We start from the raw sequence: 21,368 nt of genomic DNA, 5'->3' as shown, positions 1-21,368 counted from the left end.
GCACTTCCGGGTTCCTGATGGTGCCGGACCATCAGGAGTACCGGACCATCAGATGACGGACCATCGGAGTTTTACTGTAGTGTCTGCCTAAGAGTTTTATGAGTGAAACAGCAGGAATAATGCAAGTCACAAATGAGGTATGTTTACGGTAATAACACAGATAATATCTATCTTCATTTAGAGTGAAATCCAGTGTCACCCCATGCTTGTCTATGAAACTTGCTTAAAATTAAATTCACTGAAACAAAAAAATAAGGAAAAATAGTTACATAATTTACCTTTTCATATGAAACATCATCAAACATTTCTTGAATCTGAGCTGGATCTTCCACAGGAGTTGAAACAGGATGTGAGGAATTTAATGCATCCACCTCCATGGCATTAAAACACTTGCCTAAAAAATAATCTTCCTAATAAGAGGAAAAAATGTGGCTTTTTACTGAAGGCTAATGGAATACAGATGTAATAGCAAATCTGACCGAAGATGAAAATATTTGCATTTGAAATATTTTAATTTTCTTCCATGTGACTTTCAGACGGTACAAAAAAACCATATTCTTTTTATTTCAGAACTTACAGTAACTGAAGAATCAACATAAATCTATGTATTTTAGCAATTTGTGCATCTGTTTGTGTCTCTCTGTGAGTCCACTTGTTCAACAACTCTTCCTTAGTGGTAGGAGCTACGACCACCAAATTTGGAATGCAGCTTCCTCTTACCCTAACTTAAAGCAAAGTCAGAGTTTGGTTGTGCCAGCAATACCGGAAGTTCTGGGAGTGGAACTATTTTCCATAGTATGGAAAGGGAAAGGCACAGAAAGGAGGGACTGATACTGACAGTGAGCAGTGAGCCCACTGAGAGAGCTATACTGCAAAGACCATAGAGGGCAGTCACACCACCAAAAGTGTCACCAGCAGGGCGGGAGCTCACTATCTTGCCTACCACCAGACAAGGTAAGCTGACCTCCTTCTTCCCCACATAAGATTCCTCACCCTGGGTCATCCCCTGCAACAGAGGCTGGGGCCAGGAATCATGGACAGCCCTAGACACCTGCAGGGGATGGGGGGAAGGGTGCTGGAGGCCAGGGGTAGCCCCCAGAGCCTGGCCCCAACCTGAACAGGCTGCAGACCATGGGTGGGAGGGCCGCTGGAGGCCAGAGCTGGCCCCTGGAGCCCCACCCACCCGCACAGGCTGGAGGCTGGGGTGGGTGGGGAGAGAAAGAGAGAGCTGGAGGCCCAGCCCTGGCCCCTTGGGAGGAGCCTCTGCCGAAGCAGCACTACTCTCACCACTAAAGGCAGCTCCAGTAAGATCTCTCCCTCAACTCACCTGCAAGCCCCCTTCCCTGAGTCCTGCACTCCCTACCTTGCCTTGAGGTTCCTCTGTATGCAGCAGGCCAGGGGGTGGGAAGCGCAGGCAGGGGCTGTCCTAGCTGGGCCGACGCAGTCCCTGCTTGCAGCTGGGGGCCACTTTGAGCTGGATTGCCCTCCTTCCTTTAATTGGTTAACTGGTTAAACTTCACTTTTAACTGATTAACCAATTAAATGTGGTTTTATATCCTTAATACTGATCTTATACCTATGATAGACAGTGTTATCTTGACAAGAATACTTCTCCCATTGACATAGCTACTGCCTCTTGTGGAGGTAGATTAACAACACTAACAGGAGAAGCTCTCCTGAAGGCATAGGTAATGACTTCTTCAAGCATACAGTGGTGCAGCTGTGCTAGTGCAGTGTTGTATGTGCATACAAACCCATCTTTGTTGCAAACAGTATCATATGTACTCAGATTTGATCATTGGTATTTAGACAAAGTCATAATTTCTTTGCAATCCTTCAAAGTTGATTGCACATCTAATTACTCTACATCCATTTAAGAAACAACATCAATAAGTTATCCCCAGCCATTTCAAAATATGGTTTAAAATAAATCAGGGCAAAGTTAATTCATACTTACAACTTTCAGCTCTGGATGAGTTATACTGACGGACACATACTCCATAAACTTTGCAAATCCTTCATTTAGCCAAAGATCATTCCACCATTCCATGGTAACTAGATTTCCAAACCACTGAAAGAAAAAATATTGCTCAGAATAAAAGGTGCTATCAGCCATGTCTTAAGTTTACTAATTAATTTACTTAGTAATTCATACAGGCTGAGGACAGAGGCAGTGTGAAAGCCCTAATATAAGTTTACCAACCAATCCACCCATCAACTCTTAATTTGTTTCTATGTTGTAGGTCCTCATTCCTACCTATAGGCTTCAAAAAGCATTGAAATCAATTGCCCAAGAGGCATTTTGCTTAAACTCCTCTTATTGCTGTGTAAATGGGTATTTTAATAGTTTTCTTACTCTTTTTTCATTTTGTCATTATCTAACAGAGAACAAAGATGTGTTAAACATAATTTAATGGTCTACAATAAATGGACTTTAATTTTATTTAAGGCTCCTTTATCAAACACGGCTCTAGTTTAAAACAATGTTAAAATATATCCAAGAAATAACACTCATATGTCCACGAATTTCATTATGATCATGCAGTTAAAACATGCTGGAGAAAATAAAAAGATGAAGTCATGTTAGCTCAATAAATAATATAAAATCAAATTACAGGTGACTCAGAACTTTTTAAGTCTCAACATTTCTAATGAGTTTAACAACTTGTTTTCAGTGCATACATTTTTAACAACTCTCTAGGATGACTTGGTATCATGCCACATTGCCAATAAAACCAAAACAACTAACATTCACATCCCATGGTCTTCCCCTAGCCATTACCTGGTGAGCCAACTCATGGGCTATGATCATAGTAATCCAAAGTTTATTTGATGCTGAGGATTTTTCAGGGTCATATAGCAAAGCAGATTCCCTGTATGTAGTCAGTCCCCAGTTTTCCATTGCTCCAGACTGAAAATCAGGAATAGCAGCTAGATCTAAAAATAAATACAATTTCATTTACCTTCACTCTCCCTCATACATGCAATACAGCATCAAACACTTTTTAATTAAAATAAAGAGAATTAGTTTTCATTAGTTTCCGTAATTCAAGTTCAGACTTTATTTATTTTGAAGTTATATGAAGTATCAGACAAAAGTCAAACAATTAACTTGAAAGATGATGAGCCCAATTCTGGCTAGCAAAACACAAGATGAATGTCACAAAATCCATGACAAGTGATGAAGTACAAAGTAGAAATTGGCTAATTTGATTGCAAACCTTCTATTGTGCAAGACAGAGAAGGAGCTAGCCTAAGTAGGAAAGTATATTTCAACAGGTTTTATAACATTATATAATGTAATAAACATAATATAAACAAATTTTGTTAATACTGTAGTTTCTTTTGCCTGATATTGGACTTGAAAAACTTTCAATCAATTTAAAAAAAGAAAAGAAATCTTAATCAGTATATGGAATTATTACTGCTTACATTTTAAAGAATAAATATTTCATCCTCTTTTCTGCAGTTTTAATTTATGTATAAAACATAAGAAATTGCTTTTTCAACAAAGCAAGGTACTCCAGGATGTGTGTATTGTGTGGACATGAAACTATTTTTAAAGTGGCTGGCGTGCCTGATCTTGGATTTCACATCTAATGATGAAACTGAAATGACTCATGTTTAGTAGAAATTCAACCAAGTGTGGAGAGACTTTTCCAGGTCACCCATATAATATGAGCTCCACTGTAAGGTGTGTAGAGGTGTCTTAAGTAGAGCCGCGACAAAGTAGGAAAAGGGTTCTGACGTCACTACTGGTCACAAGTGGGAATCTCAGCCTATATAGATGTGGCTGCTATCTTAGGGCATGTCTAGACTACATCCCTCTTTCGAAAGAGGGATGTAAATTAGACAAATCGAAATTACAAATGAAGCTGGGATTTGACTTTCCCATGCTTCATTTGCATAATGGCGGTCACACGTTCTTTCGAAAATGAGTATTTCGAAAGTGAAACTGCCGTCTAGACGCGATTCTTTTGAAAAAAAAAACCTTTTTCTAAGATCCTGTAAACCTCATTTTTTGACAGCAGTTTCACTTTTGAAATACCCATTTTCGAATGAACGTGTGGCTGCCATTATGCAAATGAAGTGCAGGAAATTCAAATCCTGGCTTCATTTGCAATATCCATCTGTCTAATTTACATCCCTCTTTCGAAAGAGGGATGTAGTCTAGACATAACCTTAGAGAGTGATAGCAGGGACAATACAAAAGAGGGCCATATGAGCTAAGGTCACATGGATTCTGTTGCTCTAGTCCTTGACCAAGTGCACACAGACAAGGTAGCGGCATCTCATTGGCTAGAGTAATGCTTGCAGGGATGGGAACTACATTGTGACCCTACATGGTGGCCCAGATTAGAGGTTGGTTTAAACCTCAAAATGCCAGAGATTACTAAAAAAAACCTAAATGGCAGACATGTTTTCAAGTAGTATTTTTTATTAATTTCTGTACTTGAAATATCAACCAACAGTGCTAATAATGAGGCACCTTACAGTATGTTACATTATAAATATTTTCACAGGCTCTGTTATATAATGGAAACACAAAGGATCAAATGTTCCCTCCCCCAACCAAAATGACCAAGTCCATGAAAGACAATTATGGAAAAACTTAAAAAACAACAAATAGTCTGGTAGCACTTTAAAGACCAACAAAACATGTAGATGGTATCATGAGCTTTTGTGGTCATCTGAAGAAGTGGGCTGTGCCCACAAAAGCTCATGATACCATCTACATGTTTTGTTAGTCTTTCAAGTGCTACCAGACTATTTGTTGTTTTTAAGTTTATCCTGTACAGACTAACTCGGCTACTCCCTGAAAATTATGGAAAAGTCAGGAGACAATAACATCGTCTTCATTTGCTGCAAACTTGACCCTGTCTTACAAACTGTATTACATGATTTGTGTTATATTAAACAATTTAGTATGGTACTTAAATAGAATGAATGATAAAACACTTGCCTTGTTTGGGTAAGGGATATGGAATGCTGAAGTAATTCTCATAGAATTCTAAAAGTTTCACTGCTGCATCCAAGGCATAATCAGCTTGGTTGATCTTGTCTGGGACAGTATATACCGATATCTAAAATACACGAGCATGAAAGATTTCTGAATACGAATATAAGTTTACAGAATAGAAACTAATTTATTCTCTACCTTGTTTATTTTGATTATCACCAAAAAACCTGAGAGAATTAGCTGATTGAGCAAACATTTCCTAAAAGCATACTTAACATTTTGATAGTACTATTAAAAATCATAATAGTCCATATAATTACAAACCCAGTCCTTTCTTCACTTTCAATCCTTCAGCAAAGGGGTGGGCAATAAAACTGTGGTGATGCACCAGGTTTAGCCCCTGGCAGGCCACCACTGCTATATTTACCTGAACCTCTGCAGCTATGGGCAACTGCAGCTCCCATTAGCTGCAGATCACCATTCCCAGCAGATGGGAGGTGCGGGAAGTGGCATGAATCAGTACACTACTTCCCACAGCTCCCATTGGCTGGGAATGGTGATCTGCAGCCAACGAGAGATGCAATTGCAGGTAAACTGCGGACATGCAGGTAACTATAATGGTGGCAGCCTGCTAGGGGCTAACCCTGAAGAACTGGATCTGGCCCGCAGGGTGGTATTTACCCACTCCTGCTATAGCAGCTAGTACAGACATGTAAATCAAATTAACTAATTAACTGAGACCGTTAGAATTGAATCATTTGCAATTTTTAGTGTTCCTGTCACAAAGCAAGACTAGAGAATTTGAGACAGATTTACCTTAATTCCACTGGTGGTCATCTTGCTGACTGATTTAAAATCCGAAACAATAAAGGCCACTAGATAAGTGCTCATCTTTACACTAACATCAAAATGGTCTTCAACAAGCCAATCAGCAACACTGACAGATTTCACCTAAAATTACAGCACTTGTGTCACACAATAATTCTATGAACTGGAGCAACATTCAAAACAAAGTTTGTGGAGGCCTTTTAATCTTATCAATAATATTTAAAGAGTTACTGAACAAAACAAGAAAACCCATTCTTTTGTATGAACCCATTCCTATTATAACTAAAACTGAATGACAGAGAAATAATTATTTCTCTTTTTTTTTCGGTTTGCCTTATACATTTGATAGCCTCTGGCTGTCTGCTTATATAGTCAGTTGGTTTGACCCATGACTATGTAAAAGGTCCAAACAGGGAAGAGGAAAACAGTTTAAAGAGACAGTGAACACAAAATCTTTTCAAGATGACATTCAAAATTTCTAATTTCTGAAAGAGAACCCTCCATACATGGTTTTTCAAAATCTTTTTAAATGTGTTTTTTTACTGTTCCCCTATTTGTGTTTATAAGGGTATCTATCCGCAGCAAGTATGAAATTGATAATACAGAAGAAGCAGTGAAACCTACTACAGGTGACACCTTTGAAAACGAGGGATGTAAGCAACTATCCGATAAGTGTATGGTCTTACTACATTTCAAAGGTGGAAGCGCCAGAGCGGGGAGCACGGGTCCAGCGGGGGACTGTGCTCCCCGCGGCGCTTCCGCCTTTGAAATGTACCAAGAGCCAGCATGGCTCTTGATACATTTCAAAGGTGGAGGCACCCTTATTGACTAATTGAATAGTTGATACAAATTACATCGACTAGTCGATTAATCTAAATTTAACATCCTTACTGAAAACTGGTACTCTGTTCCAGCAACATCAGACCATGGATGTTCCTGGACCAGAGAGCCCAGAGCTGAATGGCAAGATGGCCAGCAGCCCCGCCGGGGCCAGGGACAGTGGGGCCAGAAGAGCCCCACAGCAGAGAAGAACCCCAGCAGCCCATGGCAGCGCGGAGCCGGGGGCTAGGGAACCCCAGGTGCCTGTGGCAGCACAGGACCAGCAGCCGTAGAAATCCGTTTGCCCATGGAAGCGCAGGGTCCAGTGCTGGAGAAGCCCACAGTGATGCGCAGCTGGAGAACCCCAACAGCCAGCAGCAGTGTGGGGTTGGCGGCAGAGGAAGCCTGGCTGCCTTGGCAGTGCAGGTCTGGAGAAATCTGGCTGCATGAGGCAGCATGGGCCAGGGGCGGAGAACTCAGCCGCCAAAGGCAGCCCAGGGTTGGGGCCAGGGCAGGTGGCAGCAGAGAGAGTAGAAGGGGCCAGAGGCAGGGATCCGGCTGACTCAGGCCCATGGCAGGGGACACTTCCAATGATCCAGCAAATTCTGTTGTTCAGGATTGGTTAGGTCCCAACCATGCTGGACCAGGGAGGTCCAATGTGTAGACACAAAAGTGTTATCCCAATGCACAAAGAGATAATTTGTTCTTACTAACAACTTTCACTTTTAGTAATATTAGATGCTACTTGTAACTATAATAAACATAACATTTGTAAACAAATGTGATTTTTCCAGTAGAGTCTGTTCCTTTAAAAAATGTGGAAGTAAAAGCAACCTTTAGCAGATGCTCAGGGTTACATTTCAGTACAAAAATGATAGGATAAGAAGCAATGGCCTTAAATTGCTGCAAGGAATGTTCAGGTTGGACATTAGGAAAAACTTCCTAAGTGTCAGGGTTAAGAACTGGAATAAATTGCATAGGGAGATTGTAGAATCTCCGTCATTGGAGATATTTAAGAGCAGGTTAGATAAACATCAATCAGAGGTGATCCAGAGGGTGTTTGGTCCTGCTGTGAGGGCAGGGGATTGGATTTGATGATCTCTCGAGGTCCCTTCCAGTTCTACTGTTCTATGATGTAGTTGCATATCTCCCTGGACAGTTAATAAATGTCACACTGCATCATGCTATTTATCCCTTCCTTCAAACTCCCTTGAATGTTAATTGTGAAAAGTCTAGATGGTACAAGTTTTATGTACAAAATTTGAAATTAAGGACTAGATCCTAAAGGGTCAACTTCCATTGCCTCCCATGTCCTCAACTTTCATGCTCAACCTGTCACAGAACTGGATGCCTAAATATCCAAAAATGAGGAGATAATGCATTTTTTTCTTTTTAATTCAGTGTCAGAACTACTAGGAATAACCATACACGAGTATCAAGGTAAAACTCAGTTACTTTTTAAAAACTAAATAACCCTAAAATGTAACATAAAAATATTCACATACTATTGGCATATTAGATAGTGCAAGATGCTTCGGATCTCTCTTAATCTTAATCGAAAATCTGGCTTTAAAGGATGGTTCATCAAAACATGGAAAAGCCATTCGAGCAGCTGTTGGCTCAAACTGTGTTGATGCAAGTACCCTGTAATTAAGCGAAGGGAAATTTTTTAAAAAAAAATCTTACATCCTAAATATGACCCAAACATTGCAGTATCAATTCAGAACACCCACCTTTCTTTTGCAAGATAAAAATAACTTGATGATCATTTTTTAACTAGATACTTATGTGGCCCCAATTTTGGTAGTATCTGAACAATTAACAATATACATTTATCAAGCCAGAAAGTAATTAATACCAGTATTACCCTCCTTTTTAAAGATGGGAAACTGAGGCAGAAGACTAAGTGACTAGTCCAAGTTCACTTGTGCAGTCTGTGGCACAGCTAAGAATTGAATCTGTTTTCCTGAATCACAAAATAGCACTCTATCCAGCCAATCACCTTTGCATCAAAATTTACAGTGGCATCAGTGGGAGTTTTGATGCATTAAAGATCACAGAATTTGATCCATAATGACAAAATCTGATTCCCTTCTGAAAAAACTGCAAGTCCCGACAAATTAAATATTTGAATATAAATATGATTTGGTGCAAACTCAGTTCTCTATTATAAAACATGAGTTTCAGTGAAGAAAGCAGAGTCTCTAAAGGAAAAAATAGAAAATCTGAATAAAATCTAAAAGCAGCAATTTAGCACTATAACATCATTCTAAACAGTCAAGTATAGTCCATACTTCAGTAACTAAAGTTAACTGAAAAGAGGTTTACCTCACTTCTCCTTCCTGGGTTCTATAGGTGCTTTTATAAAAACCATGGAAACTCTCTGACAGATTTGCAGCATATTCAATGCTAACAGTGTAGTTTTGTCCAACATGCAGTGGTTCAGCTGTCAGGAGGGCAATCTGCTCAAATGGTGGGTATTCCAAAACTCTCACTTCTTTTTCAGTGTGACTATTTCCCACTCTCTTTTGAATGGTAGCCCTGATAATTTGCAAATTCTTGCTGTGCAAAATTACTGAACTAGTTTGTTGGTATACTGTAATCTCTATTCTGGTAAATCCAGTAAATGTCAAAGTGGTAAGATTTGGATGGAGGAGAAGATCGTAATGCACTGGGATGACATGTGATGGAAGCCTTATTTTATCCCAAGGAAACTGTTTGCTTCCACTTCCAGACACTACATCAACTGTCGCCCTATTTTCGCTATTTTGGTTATTATTCACAGAAACTGCAACATTTAAAACACCTATCATCATCATTATCATCATGAAAGAGGATTTATCTGCAACTGGCAGAGTAAAGAATGAGGCTGGCATTCTTGACTTATGTTGATTTCCACATACGATAATCTAAAAGAAATATTTGTAAAACACAGTTAGTATTGAAAATTGTTAATTGTGGTAAACGTTATGGACACCATCAATGACTGCTGCCTAATATCTAGAAAACCCTCATGCTTAAATCTACATGGGCAGACCCTTGACCTGTGTGGAGCCCGAATGATTTCTGACCTGGGTCCAACAGTACGATCAGGGCTAATTTATCTTCACCTTCTGTAACCATATGTGTCTATTTCCTTTGCCTGGTGTCACAATTCTTCAATTCCTCTTAAATTAAAATGTCTTTGGAGGCAAATCTTTCAGGCTGTCACTGACCTTGAAGATCTTTAAAACCACTCATGTCTTTGTTTATAAATAAATAGGAACAAGTTTTAATTGCAATGGTATTTACTGGGAGAGAATACATAAAACTACAAAACATTATACATGAACCAAAAGCAACAACAGAAAATACAATTCTTATCCCTGGCACCTGGCCTCTGAAAGGGGCAAAAGAAGGGGATGAAGATATTGTCAGGCCCTGGATAGAAAAAGGGATCAGTGACGGGATAATTTTGCAGACTCCTACCAAGCAATTCCTTCTGGACCCTTAAACTGTGTATGAAAAATATTAATCTCCTGCAGGAATACTTGTGAGATGCTTCAGAGTGGTAGCAGAGTTAGTCTGTAACTGGAAAAACTTAAAAAACAGTGAATGGTCTAGCAGCACCTAAAAAACTAACATGTAGACGGCATCATGAGCTTGCAGATTGTACCCACGAAAGCTCCTGCTACCATCTACTTGTGAAAAGTCCATTCATGACACGAGTCTGCAATCCACACCGCTTATGTTCAGGGCACGGTGCCAAACCAATGTTGTGTGGGATATGGGCTGTAAAATCCGCAGTGGGTGCCGTGCTGGGAAGCAGGTGCTGCTGGCGGCGCTCAGGTGAGCGCGCTGGGGCGCGGCGCGGCCTGGGGGAGCCATTGGGGCGCTCAGGCGGCGGTGGGAGGCCGGGGGACGCGGCGCGGCGCCTGGGAGCGGGGGCAGCACTGGGCGGGTCGCGGGCGAGGGGCGCTCCCTGGTGCGGGCGGGGCCGCGCGACCCCCGCTACGCAACGCTGCCCGGCTGCCCCTAAGTTTGGGCTGAACTATGGCTCAGCCCCCGTCCCGCTGCCGCCAGGGGGCCGGGCCTCGTGTCTCCCCGCCCCGGGAGCCCGGCCCTGAGCCGCCCGCTCCGCGAAGGCCGAGGTTGCCTGAGCGGCACCGGTACCTGCTGCGGGCCCGGCCCGGCTGGATGGATGCAGGAGCCGCCGCCTGCTGCTTCCGCGCCTTAGAGACTGAAAGCGAAAGCGGCCTCGGGCCTTTCCCGCCCCCAGGGTCTGTTCCGGGCGCCCTCCCGTCCCCGCCCTCCGTGAGTGGCCCCAGCGTGGAGGCCTGGGCGCCCTGTCGCAGCATTTGTCCTGTGGCACGGAGAGACAGCCGCACGGAGAGGCCGGTGCGTGCAGCAGCCCGGGCGGGTCGGGGATGCCCAGGGCACCGCAGAAGCCTCCCCCAAGCGAAAGCAGGAGTCCGCTGTTGGGCACCCGCGGCTTTGAACGCGTGAGAGTCGAAAGCTGACCGGCATCTATAGCAGGCCCTGGCCAGGGGATTGTTTGCACTAGGATCAGGGTTACCCGAACCCTTGGATAGGAGCCTACAGTTAACCACACCCTGAATCGACTGGCCCTGTCGTGGCTAGTTGCAACGTTATTTTAAAAACTGGTCGCTAATACATTTAAATGAATGACCTACCGTCCTAGAGTAGAAAGGGCACCTCAGTTCCTGGGGGGAGGGGTAAGGATCACTGTTCTGTAACACTAAGAAATAATTTTGGTTTTGTAAAACTAAGAAACTATTAGGAAGCGGTAATAGTTATAATAACATGCAGCATTTATCATTTGGTTCCACCATTAGTTCAGCTGCTTAAGGGTTTCAAAAGTGTAACCCCTAGAGAGCTGAGATAGTATATGATTTTCTGCATCCATTTTGTTCATTGTGGGATACATTGCCCCATATCCTTACCCCCAGCTGCCTAGATTCCATCTCTGGGAGCTTTGGGCCTTTCCCGCCCCCAGGTTCTGTTCCGGGTGCCCTCACATCCCCGCCCTGATCCTAGTGCATCTCTGGGAGCAGTGGCAAGATCACAGTAGGGACCTAATTCTCCTTTCTTTCATGAGCAAATGGCCAGCATCAGCGCAGAGCTGGCTAAGCATTAGGGGACGAAGTAACTTCCTTTCATTAACTGCACAGCAAGTTGTAACAAGTGAGGGATTGTAACTGAAATATGACTAGGAACAAAACACTTGTGTTTTTACTATAGTTTATAGTCCTGTTAGTTAATGCATGTTAAAACTTGATAAACAATTGTAATCTAAATAAGTCCCCTGATCAGGGGTGAAAGGAATTCAGATTTCTTACAGGTATTGTCATGTTGCAACCCGGGTCCCTGCCAGCTTTTTAAATAGCTCCCTGGTGGCTTTTGCTGCAGCTCAGTCAATTCTTGCCACAGCTACACACCAGGGATGCACTCACTTACTTCCACCACAACCCCATTTCAAAATTTCTTCCTGTGTACCTCTTGGGACACTGTAAGTATTTACTGTCTCTGACACGGCTCTGATGGCCTAATCTAGCACTCTGCTTCTGACAGATCAAGGATAATGATTCTAACAATGCCCAACATGAAAGTCTGTTATTTCTTTACAGCTTGGGGAGCCTCTGCACTCTACTCTGTATGAGGAAGTTTACTTTGGGACAGGTTTATTTAAGTAGATGCAACCCATGTGAGTGGACACTTTTAAGTTTTTAGGGTTAACTTTAAAATGTATTATCAAATTAGCATAAAAAGCAAGGAACTAATTCTAAGGCATTCCAAAACTCAAGTAAGTATCCACAGCAGAGAGTTGCACTGATTTAGTTAAATCTACTTCTAAATCAAATTAGTTAAATCAGGAAAACTTCCTTAGGTAGACAACCTTAATTTTCCCTTTTCTCTTTTGATGGAGTCAAACAGCAAACTTTTTGTATTATGCTGACTTAATTACCACTTATTAGATGCTTTAAGAAAAACATTAAATTTTTCTTAAAGGGGTGGGAAAGTAGATTAGGAGAGTGGCCTTATTATTTATGATTAAAGCTTTTGTGGTAAATTGGTCAAACATCTATTGGCTGTGGTAGTATATCACAGGCCTGCACAACATACTGCCCAAGGGCCGCATGTGGCCCAAAGGGGCACACTGTGCGGCCCGCGATGACTTTCGGAAATAACTTTTGCTCTCCTCTGCCTCGCTTCTCTCTTCTGCTCTCCTCTACTCCCCTTTTGAATGCAGCGCTCCCTTGTGCCGGCGCCTCTCCCCCTGACATCAGGGACGCATGCACACTCTGGCCCCGCCCTATGCCTGCGTGCAGCCCCAACCCCATTTCCGGTTTCTGTCCCAGGACTCGGCCCCCTTGCACGCCGCTCGGCTGGGCGGCTGCTTGTCAGAATGCCGTGCTCTCCAGGCAGCACAGGGGTCAGCGCTGTTGGAGTGTGGGGCGGGTTGTCCTTGCTGCTGTGGGGTGGCCCCGCCCTGTCACAGTTCGCCAGCTGGTAAAATCTACGCCCCGTCGATATTATAACTTGTATCAGAGTTATTTCTTCTCTTTGTGTGTGACTGTGAGTCTTTCCCTTGTGTGTGAATTTATTCAACAAAATCTTGACACGCTTTTTTTTTATTTTGCTCAACAAAAATGTTTAGTCTGCGTGTTCGGTATTTTTTGGGAGAGCATCTGGCAACCCTACTTGCAGCCCACAGCTGTTTTCTTTGGAGTAATATGGCCCTCGCTGCTTTCCGAGTTGTGCAGGCCTGGTATATTGTGTATTAAAACTACAACTGGGAAGCCTAATCTTAGCAGGAATAAGTGGTAAGTAAACCCCACTTAGTGGTAGTGTTATGAACTTAATTTTGTTGATGACAGCAGTAACTCAAACAATCATTCATTCCTTTGGAGTGTTCAGAATTGTAACAAGATGGCTTGTCTGTGATTGGAGAGTCTTGGGCTAAACCAGACCTGGTGACAGGATGAGCCACATCTGGATTGATTCAGGTGCTCCTGAGTAATATTCATCAGGAAGTTGCAGCCACTAGTGGGTTTCTTTTTATTATTATTATTCTCATGGGTGGATAGGGAAGGACAGGAACAATAAATTGGAGAGGACAATAGTGCCAAAAGAGGGAGCAAAGATAGGGGAAGAAGAAGTTCACCCCTCCCCCTCAACTAGGCTGGAAAGAGGGGTGGGAGAGTGACACTACAGATAGGAGGAAGGGGTACAGCTCCCAGCACAAGATGGTAAGACTCCCTCCACTGGAAGATGAGGGGGTAAATTATTTAAAGAACATGGGGAAAGTGAAACAGTGTGTGTGTGTGTGTAGGGGGGGTAACTAAGAAAAAAAGGGGAGACGCAGGCACCAAGCAAAGAAAAGGGGCATATGAGCATAAGAGGTTGGGGAAGCAGTGAAGAGGGAAGGCAGGTAGTGAGGAAGAGCAGGTAGTGAGTTCAAGAAACGTAGGGCAGGGATAACTAGACCCTGCTTGGGGGGGGGGGGAGGAACCAGTGTGCCCACAGGCACCTAAGTGGCAGACCGATAGCACCTGCTGCAAGACCCATCAGAGTAAAAGGAGGGCGGGACAGGGGAGGCAAGCAGTAGGGACAAGAATAGGAAAAGGCCCCTGCAGCAACTGAGGCTGGGGAGGGAGCAGCAGTGTTGGTACAGCAGCAGAAATGCAGAGGTGGGGGAACCAGGAGGAGGTGAATCACCTCCTATCCCCGAGCACCCCACAAGAGCTGCACCAGCCACCACCTTGGAACCCAGATGAAAGGAGGGTCCCTTGCAAACTCCCCGTACACACACACACAACAAACTGTGGAGAAGAAGGGGGGAAAAAACCCAGGAGCATCTCTAAAGCAGCCCCCTTACCTCCTCTGTCCCAGAGGGAGCAGCAGCAAGCAGTAGAGGTAAAGGTCTGGCCCTGCAGCAATGAAGGAAGGGGCTAGATAGACCCCCCCAAGAAGATGGAAAAGGGGGTTCTCCTCCCCCATCCCGCCCAGGGGCAGGGCTACAGAAGCCCCCACTCGCCCTCAGATCCAGCAGCCACAATAGCTAGCTGAGGTGAGGGGGAGGAATCTGTCTGCAAACAGCAGGAAAGAGAAGGCCTGGCCCAGAATGGAGGCAGTCAAGACCACCAACCTGCCTGCCACAGCAGCTCCACCTACGTACACCCCTCCTGGAGAAGAGACAGGTGCAGGGGGAGCAGAGTAAACACTGTGTAACAGGGTCAGGCAGAGGATTGCAAAAGAGTGCTCCTATTGGGGTCTGGGAGGTGGGCAGGCATTAACCTGCCCATAGTAGTAGGTTTCTTAAAGTGAGAGAACTGAAGGGAAAGAGTCTTTCACAGCATTTCTAAGGAAGGGATGGTTTCTCAGGAGGACAGGGCTATGTCTAGCTTGCTTAAGCTTGGGTGATTTATTGTTTTTCTGTTTGAGATCATTGTTAATTTAATAAAAATGCAGATGTTCCTCAGAAGGGCTGTAGCTGAAAGACTGGGAAGTCTATTTGTTGAAGGAGCTGGGGGTGGAGAAGGAGAATGGCACAAGAGAGTTTCATGAGGGTAGTAGCTGGCCCTGTTACAAAAGTATTCTATGACCAGGCTGAGAGGGAATTGTATGAATTGACTTCTCTGGATAACTGTGCTTCTATGTAGTACTATACTGAGGCAACCTTAAAAGAAATGGTCCTGCAGCACCTTAGAGAATAATAAAAATGTAGATAGTATGAGCTTTTATGGGCACAAGCCACTTCTTCAGAGAACACTGATTGAACTTTTCTAGACAAATGCCAGAATCTGAATACAGTAGTATTTATGAACTAGCTGGGAAGTTGGAGTTCATGAAGTGAAACATCTTCAAATTACAGTAGATCAGTGCATGGATGGCAGTATGGTGCACAGCACTGCTTTCTCGTCTTGCAAACCATTGCACAAGAGTATCCAGCCAGTGAATGGATATTGACTTGTTCTTCATCAATTTAATTCTTCTGTAACTTTTGTTTTTTCACCTGTTGGAGAAAAAAAAAAGATTTAAATAGTCATTTGCATAATTGGCAAGAGTGTACCAAGGAGGGGGGTGGAGGGGCAGTTGCTCCCGGGAGTCATGCTAGGTGGGCACCAATTTAGTCTCCCTCCATTCCCCCTGTCATCCCTCGGCTCGCCTGCTTCTTCTCCACCCACGGCCGCTGGCTCGAACCTCCTCTCTGCCCCAGCCCCATCCTCCTCCATCTCTGCTGGCTGGTTAGTGCATGCGGGGGCCTGGCCCCAAACTGGATGGGGCAGGGAAAGACACGGTACAAGCTCTATCCCTCCTCTCAGGGTCTGGCTCAGCCATGCGCCCAGTTCGGAGCCCCACCATGTGGTGGCGGCAGTTGGGTGGGGGTGCAAATTTTGCTTTTGTCCCGAGGCGCATAACACTCTCGCTATGCCTCTGATAACTGGGAGTCATAAAACGAATGGTCCCCTGAAACTCTGACTCTGTAGGTCTCCTTGAGTGTCACTCACCATTTGGAAGATAAGTAGGTATCAGTTCAAAAACTGCAAAACCTTAATCTCTTATGGCTAATGTTGTAACTACTCGAAATATATAGTGATGGTCAGTAATTCTCTAGTGTGCTTGATTACTCCAAATTTAGATTGCCTTATGAAAGTTGCAAGTAGTGGCTAAAAAGTAGGTAAGCCAATAGCCATGTTGCCAATTTTTAATTTTTTGTCTGGTATGGGCCAAGCATTCCTTTATGTGGATACTAAACTCTTAAAATGGCAATAAGTTATGCTGTCATTTCATTGCTGTCTCATTTCTTTGTTAACCCTGAAATACTGATGGTAGGCAGAAGGATTTGAAATAGTTTGGGTTATTGAATTTTGTATTAAAATGTCTGCTTCTCTCCAAGAGGCAGTTACATGGGCCATAGTATCAAGTGGAAATACCTGCAATATATAATTATGAAAGGTTTGACCTCATTACTGAAATTTGATGGCCAAGTCTAGTTTTTGCTGTGATTATTGGGGATAATAGCATTTATATAGTTCCAGTGATACCTACACAGTATGAGTAGTATCACAATCCTGGGCTTGGGACCTTTTCCTGTCAATATCAGCTGCTGATAAACACTCATTAGGAATCATTTCCCAGTGTTAACAAAAGAGATAAATATAGTTCTGTGATCCTGTGTAGAATTGCCCTACTGAGTGTTGCTAATTACTGTGTGAATAGCACACACAGGAGGAGTAGAAAAGTTTGGAAAGATAGGGTGGAGGATAGCATTCAGTTTAGGTTGTGTGGGTTTTTTTGTTTTTTGTGTTTTTGGTGTTTTGTCAATAATGGAGAAGTGTTTTTCATCCCATAGTGGTTTTATTTTTCTAACAAGTGTGTACTGTTTATGAAAAACACTGAACTAAATATCAGTATTTCTCATCTGCACAATTAATGAACATGTTATGATCTCAAAGAACTGTTTATTTGACAATGCGGAAATAGGGAAAACAGCTCATGATTAAGACAGTGTCTTGTCTTTTTGGAGAAAATCCAGTGGAACAGATCCTCAGAACTTTGACCTAGGTGGATTTTTGACAGTTCACACCAGTTTAAAATATGTTCTGTTGATTTTTATGTTAAAAATCCAAGACTAAAAGACCTTGAGATGGGTTTGTGGTAAATGTCTAAGTCATGGTTGGGCAATAATTTTTGATGGGGGGCTACTCCCAAGATTTTGGAAAGTGGTCGAAGGCTGCACTCTTCCATGCTGTTAATGGAGGAGATTCAGGGTCTGGGATGGAGGTTGGGTGCAGAAGGGAGTAAAAGATTGGGATGCAGGAGGGAAAATGGAGTCTGGGAGAGAGTTTGGGTGAAGGATGTAGTGTGACCTAGGGCAGGGAACTGGGGTGCAGGATTTTGGGATGTGACCTAAGGTAAGAGGGGATTATGATCTCGGACAGGAGATTGGGGTGCCAGATATGTGAGGGGGTATAGGTGCATGTGGAATAGCAGGGCAGGAGTGAGGGACTGGAGGGGCTGAGGGTTGGGGAATGGAGGGGCTGAGGTGCCAGAGGCAGGTCTCACCTGGAAACTTACCAACCTACTTGCAGAGTTTAAAATGTTTCTGCTTGCTCAGCCATGTACTTGAGTGAGTGCGCAGGAAGGTTGTGCTTTGTGGCTGCCTGTTGTTCAAACAGGCAGTTCCCATTGGCCCAGTGTCAGTCCAGAAATCGGCCAATAGGATTGTGCTGGGGGCGGGAGCAGTGTCTGAATCTTCCCCCCTCTCCTGGAATCATAAAGAGAAAGTGCCCCGCAGTTGTGTTTCTGAGCTGTGTGCGGGGCTGTGGGGAAGCAGGGGAGCCTGTCTGGGGCTCCCCATTGCCTCCTCAGGCTAGATCCTGGCGGGCTGAATCTGGCTGACGGGCCCGTATTTTGCCGAGGCCTGGTCTAAATCCTATTTCTTTTATATTTTTAAAGCTTCTTCAAATGTCAGCCCTCATTACACATCTTTACTTGTAATGCCCTACAAGCAGTTTACTACAATTTCAATTTCTTAAGGGATAGCTACAGAAGAAAAAGCACAGGCATGCAAATTCAGTTTCACAAATAACATTACACATAGGACAACAGCTTGCAGTATATCAAAATACAAAAGCTTCAGAGGGATAGCTGAGTTAGTCTGTAACTGGAAAAACTTAAAAAACGATGAATGGTCTAGCAGTGCATTAAAGACTAACAAAAACATGTAGATGATATCATGCACTTTCATGGGTACAACCCACTTCTTCAGACAAATGCGGAAACAAAATACAAAGTTGTTTCTGAAACTAAAAATCTTTCAACTAGCAGCCACAAGAGGTGGCTGTTTTCCTACTTCTTTTGGCTTAACGAGTAGGTGGTGACAAACTAACTGAAAAGAAACTGAAAATAAAAGAGTTCTGCTTTCTGTACAATTAAAGAAAGAGACAAGACGGTAACGTACTGTAGCACGTGTTTGCTTGTTTTTATTTATTTTCTGTATTTTATCTCTTCTGTTTTTTCAAAAAAGCCAACCACTGCATTTTATGATATCCTAAGCCTGTGTTACTGGGTTAAGAAAGGTTAAAACATTAAATATTGAGGGTGAAATTCACCCTGTGCAGAGGACTGGCAGAAGGCCTGTTCAATGCTTAAAAAGACTAGGCCTTGGTTCAGCAAGGCACAACAGATTAAGGATAACTTTAAACATGAGCATCTAGAGAATGCAGAGCCTTGGACCTCTGAACTGGGGTCAGTGTGGGGGAGGAATTCAAGACAAAGACCTTAGAGCCATCTAACAGTGTTTGGGGTGCATACAGTTCTTTATTCCCTGATATAGACAAGTTGAGATTTTCCATCACCATTAAATCTAGAGAATTACTGTAGTTTTGTTTGTTCCTGATGCTAACTTGTAACTATATCTTAAATGAATTAATTTAAAATGTGAGTTGGAGCTGTGAAAAACATGCAAAACGGAGAGATATTTATTCCCTCAGCTTCACATCAAAATTGTTGCAAGCAAAAGTACAGACTGTAATTCCAAGAGTTTTATCATTTTGGGAAATAAAGCAGCCAGATACTTAGGTTTAAAAATTGGGCCCTGATGATTTGTAAAACAGCATTTAACTGAATTTGTGCGCCACTGACTCTCATTAAATATCTGCAAGAGGTTGGCATTTTGTCCTCTTGACATTTTAAGTACAATTTGTGCTTCTAAGAGTAATTTTGCAATTTTGAGCCTTTGGGTTTATCTAATCTATGTATCTGGTATTTTTAATTATATAAATATCAGAGCTGTTAGTTGGAGGCATGTTGCAGAGCTCTTAAAATTTCTTTTGAAGGTGACTGATATTCATTCAGGCCCTCTTCTCCCCGTTCCCCCCCCACCAAAAAAAAAAAAAAAAAAAAAACCAAGTCTGCACTCAAGCTAGGACATCACAGCATCATTTGCAGGGTTCCTAATCTCTGACATTTGGCTCTCTGGTACTGCTGAAATACACAGTTTCTGTGGCTCTGTCCTCTCCTCTTATGCTGAATTTGGGTTCCTTTGAAGGGTGCTACTTTGTTTTTCAAAGCTGCTTACTACCACTTCATTTTCATGGCTGATAAGGGGGCGCTAAATTTTTTCTGCATGCAAGTTCACAACTGGAGGAATCTAACATTTCTTATTTTAATCTTGCACTGTTTAAATGCAGATAAGGCAGTGCTAAATACAGAAGCAAAAACAAAGCAGGGAAGACTCAACGGACTTTTAAAGAATTATTGGGTTTTTCCACTATCTGGTGAACAAAACATTCATTCATAATAAAAGCTGTTTTTTTTTAAACTTGAATGTATACACTACTGTGATTGCAATCAGATTTTTAAACTTACAAAATGGCCTGCTATTCATTTCAATCCACAATCAGCCCAAATACCTGGCCATCTCACACAGCTGTGATAACTATACATGTAGTTGCACGCACTTCTGAGTATTTCAGTTGTTGACCATCAGCTCTTAATGATGCCTTCATCCAAACATGAACACAATATTTAAAAACGTAAGTCTGGATCCTGCAATCAGACACATGCAGGCATACCCTTACATTAGCATGACTGGATTGTACGATTGGGTCTGGATTGCACGATTGGGTCCCTACTAATTGGTAAAACATTGTTAACATATTTCTAAAATGTCAGGTTCTTCCTCAAATAACTTAGTTGTACATATATAGAGTGCTCATATTGGTCCTTTTCTTCCTTTCAGGGTAAAGCAATCAAGAAATTCTCCACTAAAGAGAAGACGCGTGGGGTTTTTTTTTTTTTTTTTGGGTTTTTTTTTCTTTTTTGATTGCTAGAATAAAATGTTGAAGTAGCTAAAATACCAAATTCTATAAACAATTGCAACATTTCAGTGACAATGCTATTGTTATTATATACTTTGAACTTTGTTGGAATTAATTATGCTCTCAGTGGAGAAAGAAGCAATGAAAACACATCTTTCTCTATAGCAACAAATGGACAGTTATTTCCATGGAATAATTTAAGGCTCCCTAGTTGGATTCTTCCAGTCCATTATGACCTTCTAATTCACCCAAATCTGACTTCATTAACATTCATGGGATCTGTGAAGATTGAAGTCACTGTGGTACATGAAACTAGTGCCATAGTCTTACATAGCAAACATATGGAAATCACCAGTGCAGCTATTGAGGAGGAAACTGGAAAAACCCAAGCAGATTTAAAACAGTTACAAGTTTTGGAATACCCATTCCATGAGCAAATTGCCTTTTTATCTACTGAACCACTGACTGTGGACAAGAAGTATTTCCTTTCTATAAACTATATTGCCAATCTTTCAGATGGTTTCTATGGCTTTTATAAAAGTACTTACAAAACTAAGGATGGTCAAACAAGGTAAGAGAAGTATATAAAAGACTCCGTACCCTATTGTTACATTGGTCTGAGTTTAAAGCTCTTGTACTGTAAACTGCGGGAATACTATAATCATTTAATAATATACTGACTTTTTTCACTAAGGCTTTTATTTTGTTTGCTATACATTAGTACTTCTGTTGTTGTATACAGGCAGTCCCCGGGTTACGTACAAGATAGGGACTGTAGGTTTGTTCTTAAGTTGAATCTGTATGTAAGTCGGAACTGGCATCCAGATTCAGCCACTGAATCTGGACACCAGTTCTGACTTACATACAGATTCAACTTAAGAACCCCAGGCGTCCCCAAGTCAGCTGCTGCTGAAACTGATCAGCAGCTGATT

The 21,368-nt window shown here is 42.5% G+C and overlaps 2 protein-coding genes across 4 annotated transcripts in view; one reads left to right on the top strand and one right to left on the bottom strand.

Annotated features, from left to right (window-relative positions):
* Positions 1–10,870, bottom strand: part of ERAP1 (endoplasmic reticulum aminopeptidase 1) — a 31,002-nt gene extending 20,132 nt beyond the window's left edge. Inside the window, exons 1-8 of one of the 2 annotated variants that reach the window (XM_006118688.5) lie at positions 10,760–10,870; positions 8,936–9,516; positions 8,113–8,251; positions 5,777–5,911; positions 4,964–5,084; positions 2,783–2,937; positions 1,958–2,071; positions 279–410 (exon numbers count right to left, since the gene is read on the bottom strand). In XM_006118688.5, coding sequence (XP_006118750.3) covers positions 279–410; positions 1,958–2,071; positions 2,783–2,937; positions 4,964–5,084; positions 5,777–5,911; positions 8,113–8,251; positions 8,936–9,483 — 1,344 coding nt within the window. In that variant the 5' untranslated portion in view covers positions 9,484–9,516; positions 10,760–10,870. Of the gene's footprint in view, positions 1–278; positions 411–1,957; positions 2,072–2,782; positions 2,938–4,963; positions 5,085–5,776; positions 5,912–8,112; positions 8,252–8,935; positions 9,517–10,075; positions 10,737–10,759 lie in introns of those variants that run through there. The other variant, XM_006118690.5, reaches the window with a different exon arrangement.
* Positions 10,842–21,368, top strand: part of LOC102462658 (endoplasmic reticulum aminopeptidase 2-like) — a 45,875-nt gene continuing 35,348 nt past the window's right edge. Inside the window, exons 1-2 of one of the 2 annotated variants that reach the window (XM_089779314.1) lie at positions 10,842–10,984; positions 20,358–21,007. In XM_089779314.1, coding sequence (XP_089635440.1) covers positions 20,511–21,007 — 497 coding nt within the window. In that variant the 5' untranslated portion in view covers positions 10,842–10,984; positions 20,358–20,510. Of the gene's footprint in view, positions 11,089–20,357; positions 21,008–21,368 lie in introns of both variants that reach the window. The other variant, XM_006118685.5, reaches the window with a different exon arrangement.

This window comes from Pelodiscus sinensis, chromosome 6, assembly GCF_052426305.1.
Source record: "Pelodiscus sinensis isolate ZL-2025 chromosome 6, ASM5242630v1, whole genome shotgun sequence".
NCBI lineage: Eukaryota > Metazoa > Chordata > Testudines > Trionychidae > Pelodiscus > Pelodiscus sinensis.
This window is presented reverse-complemented; position numbering and strand designations above follow the sequence as displayed.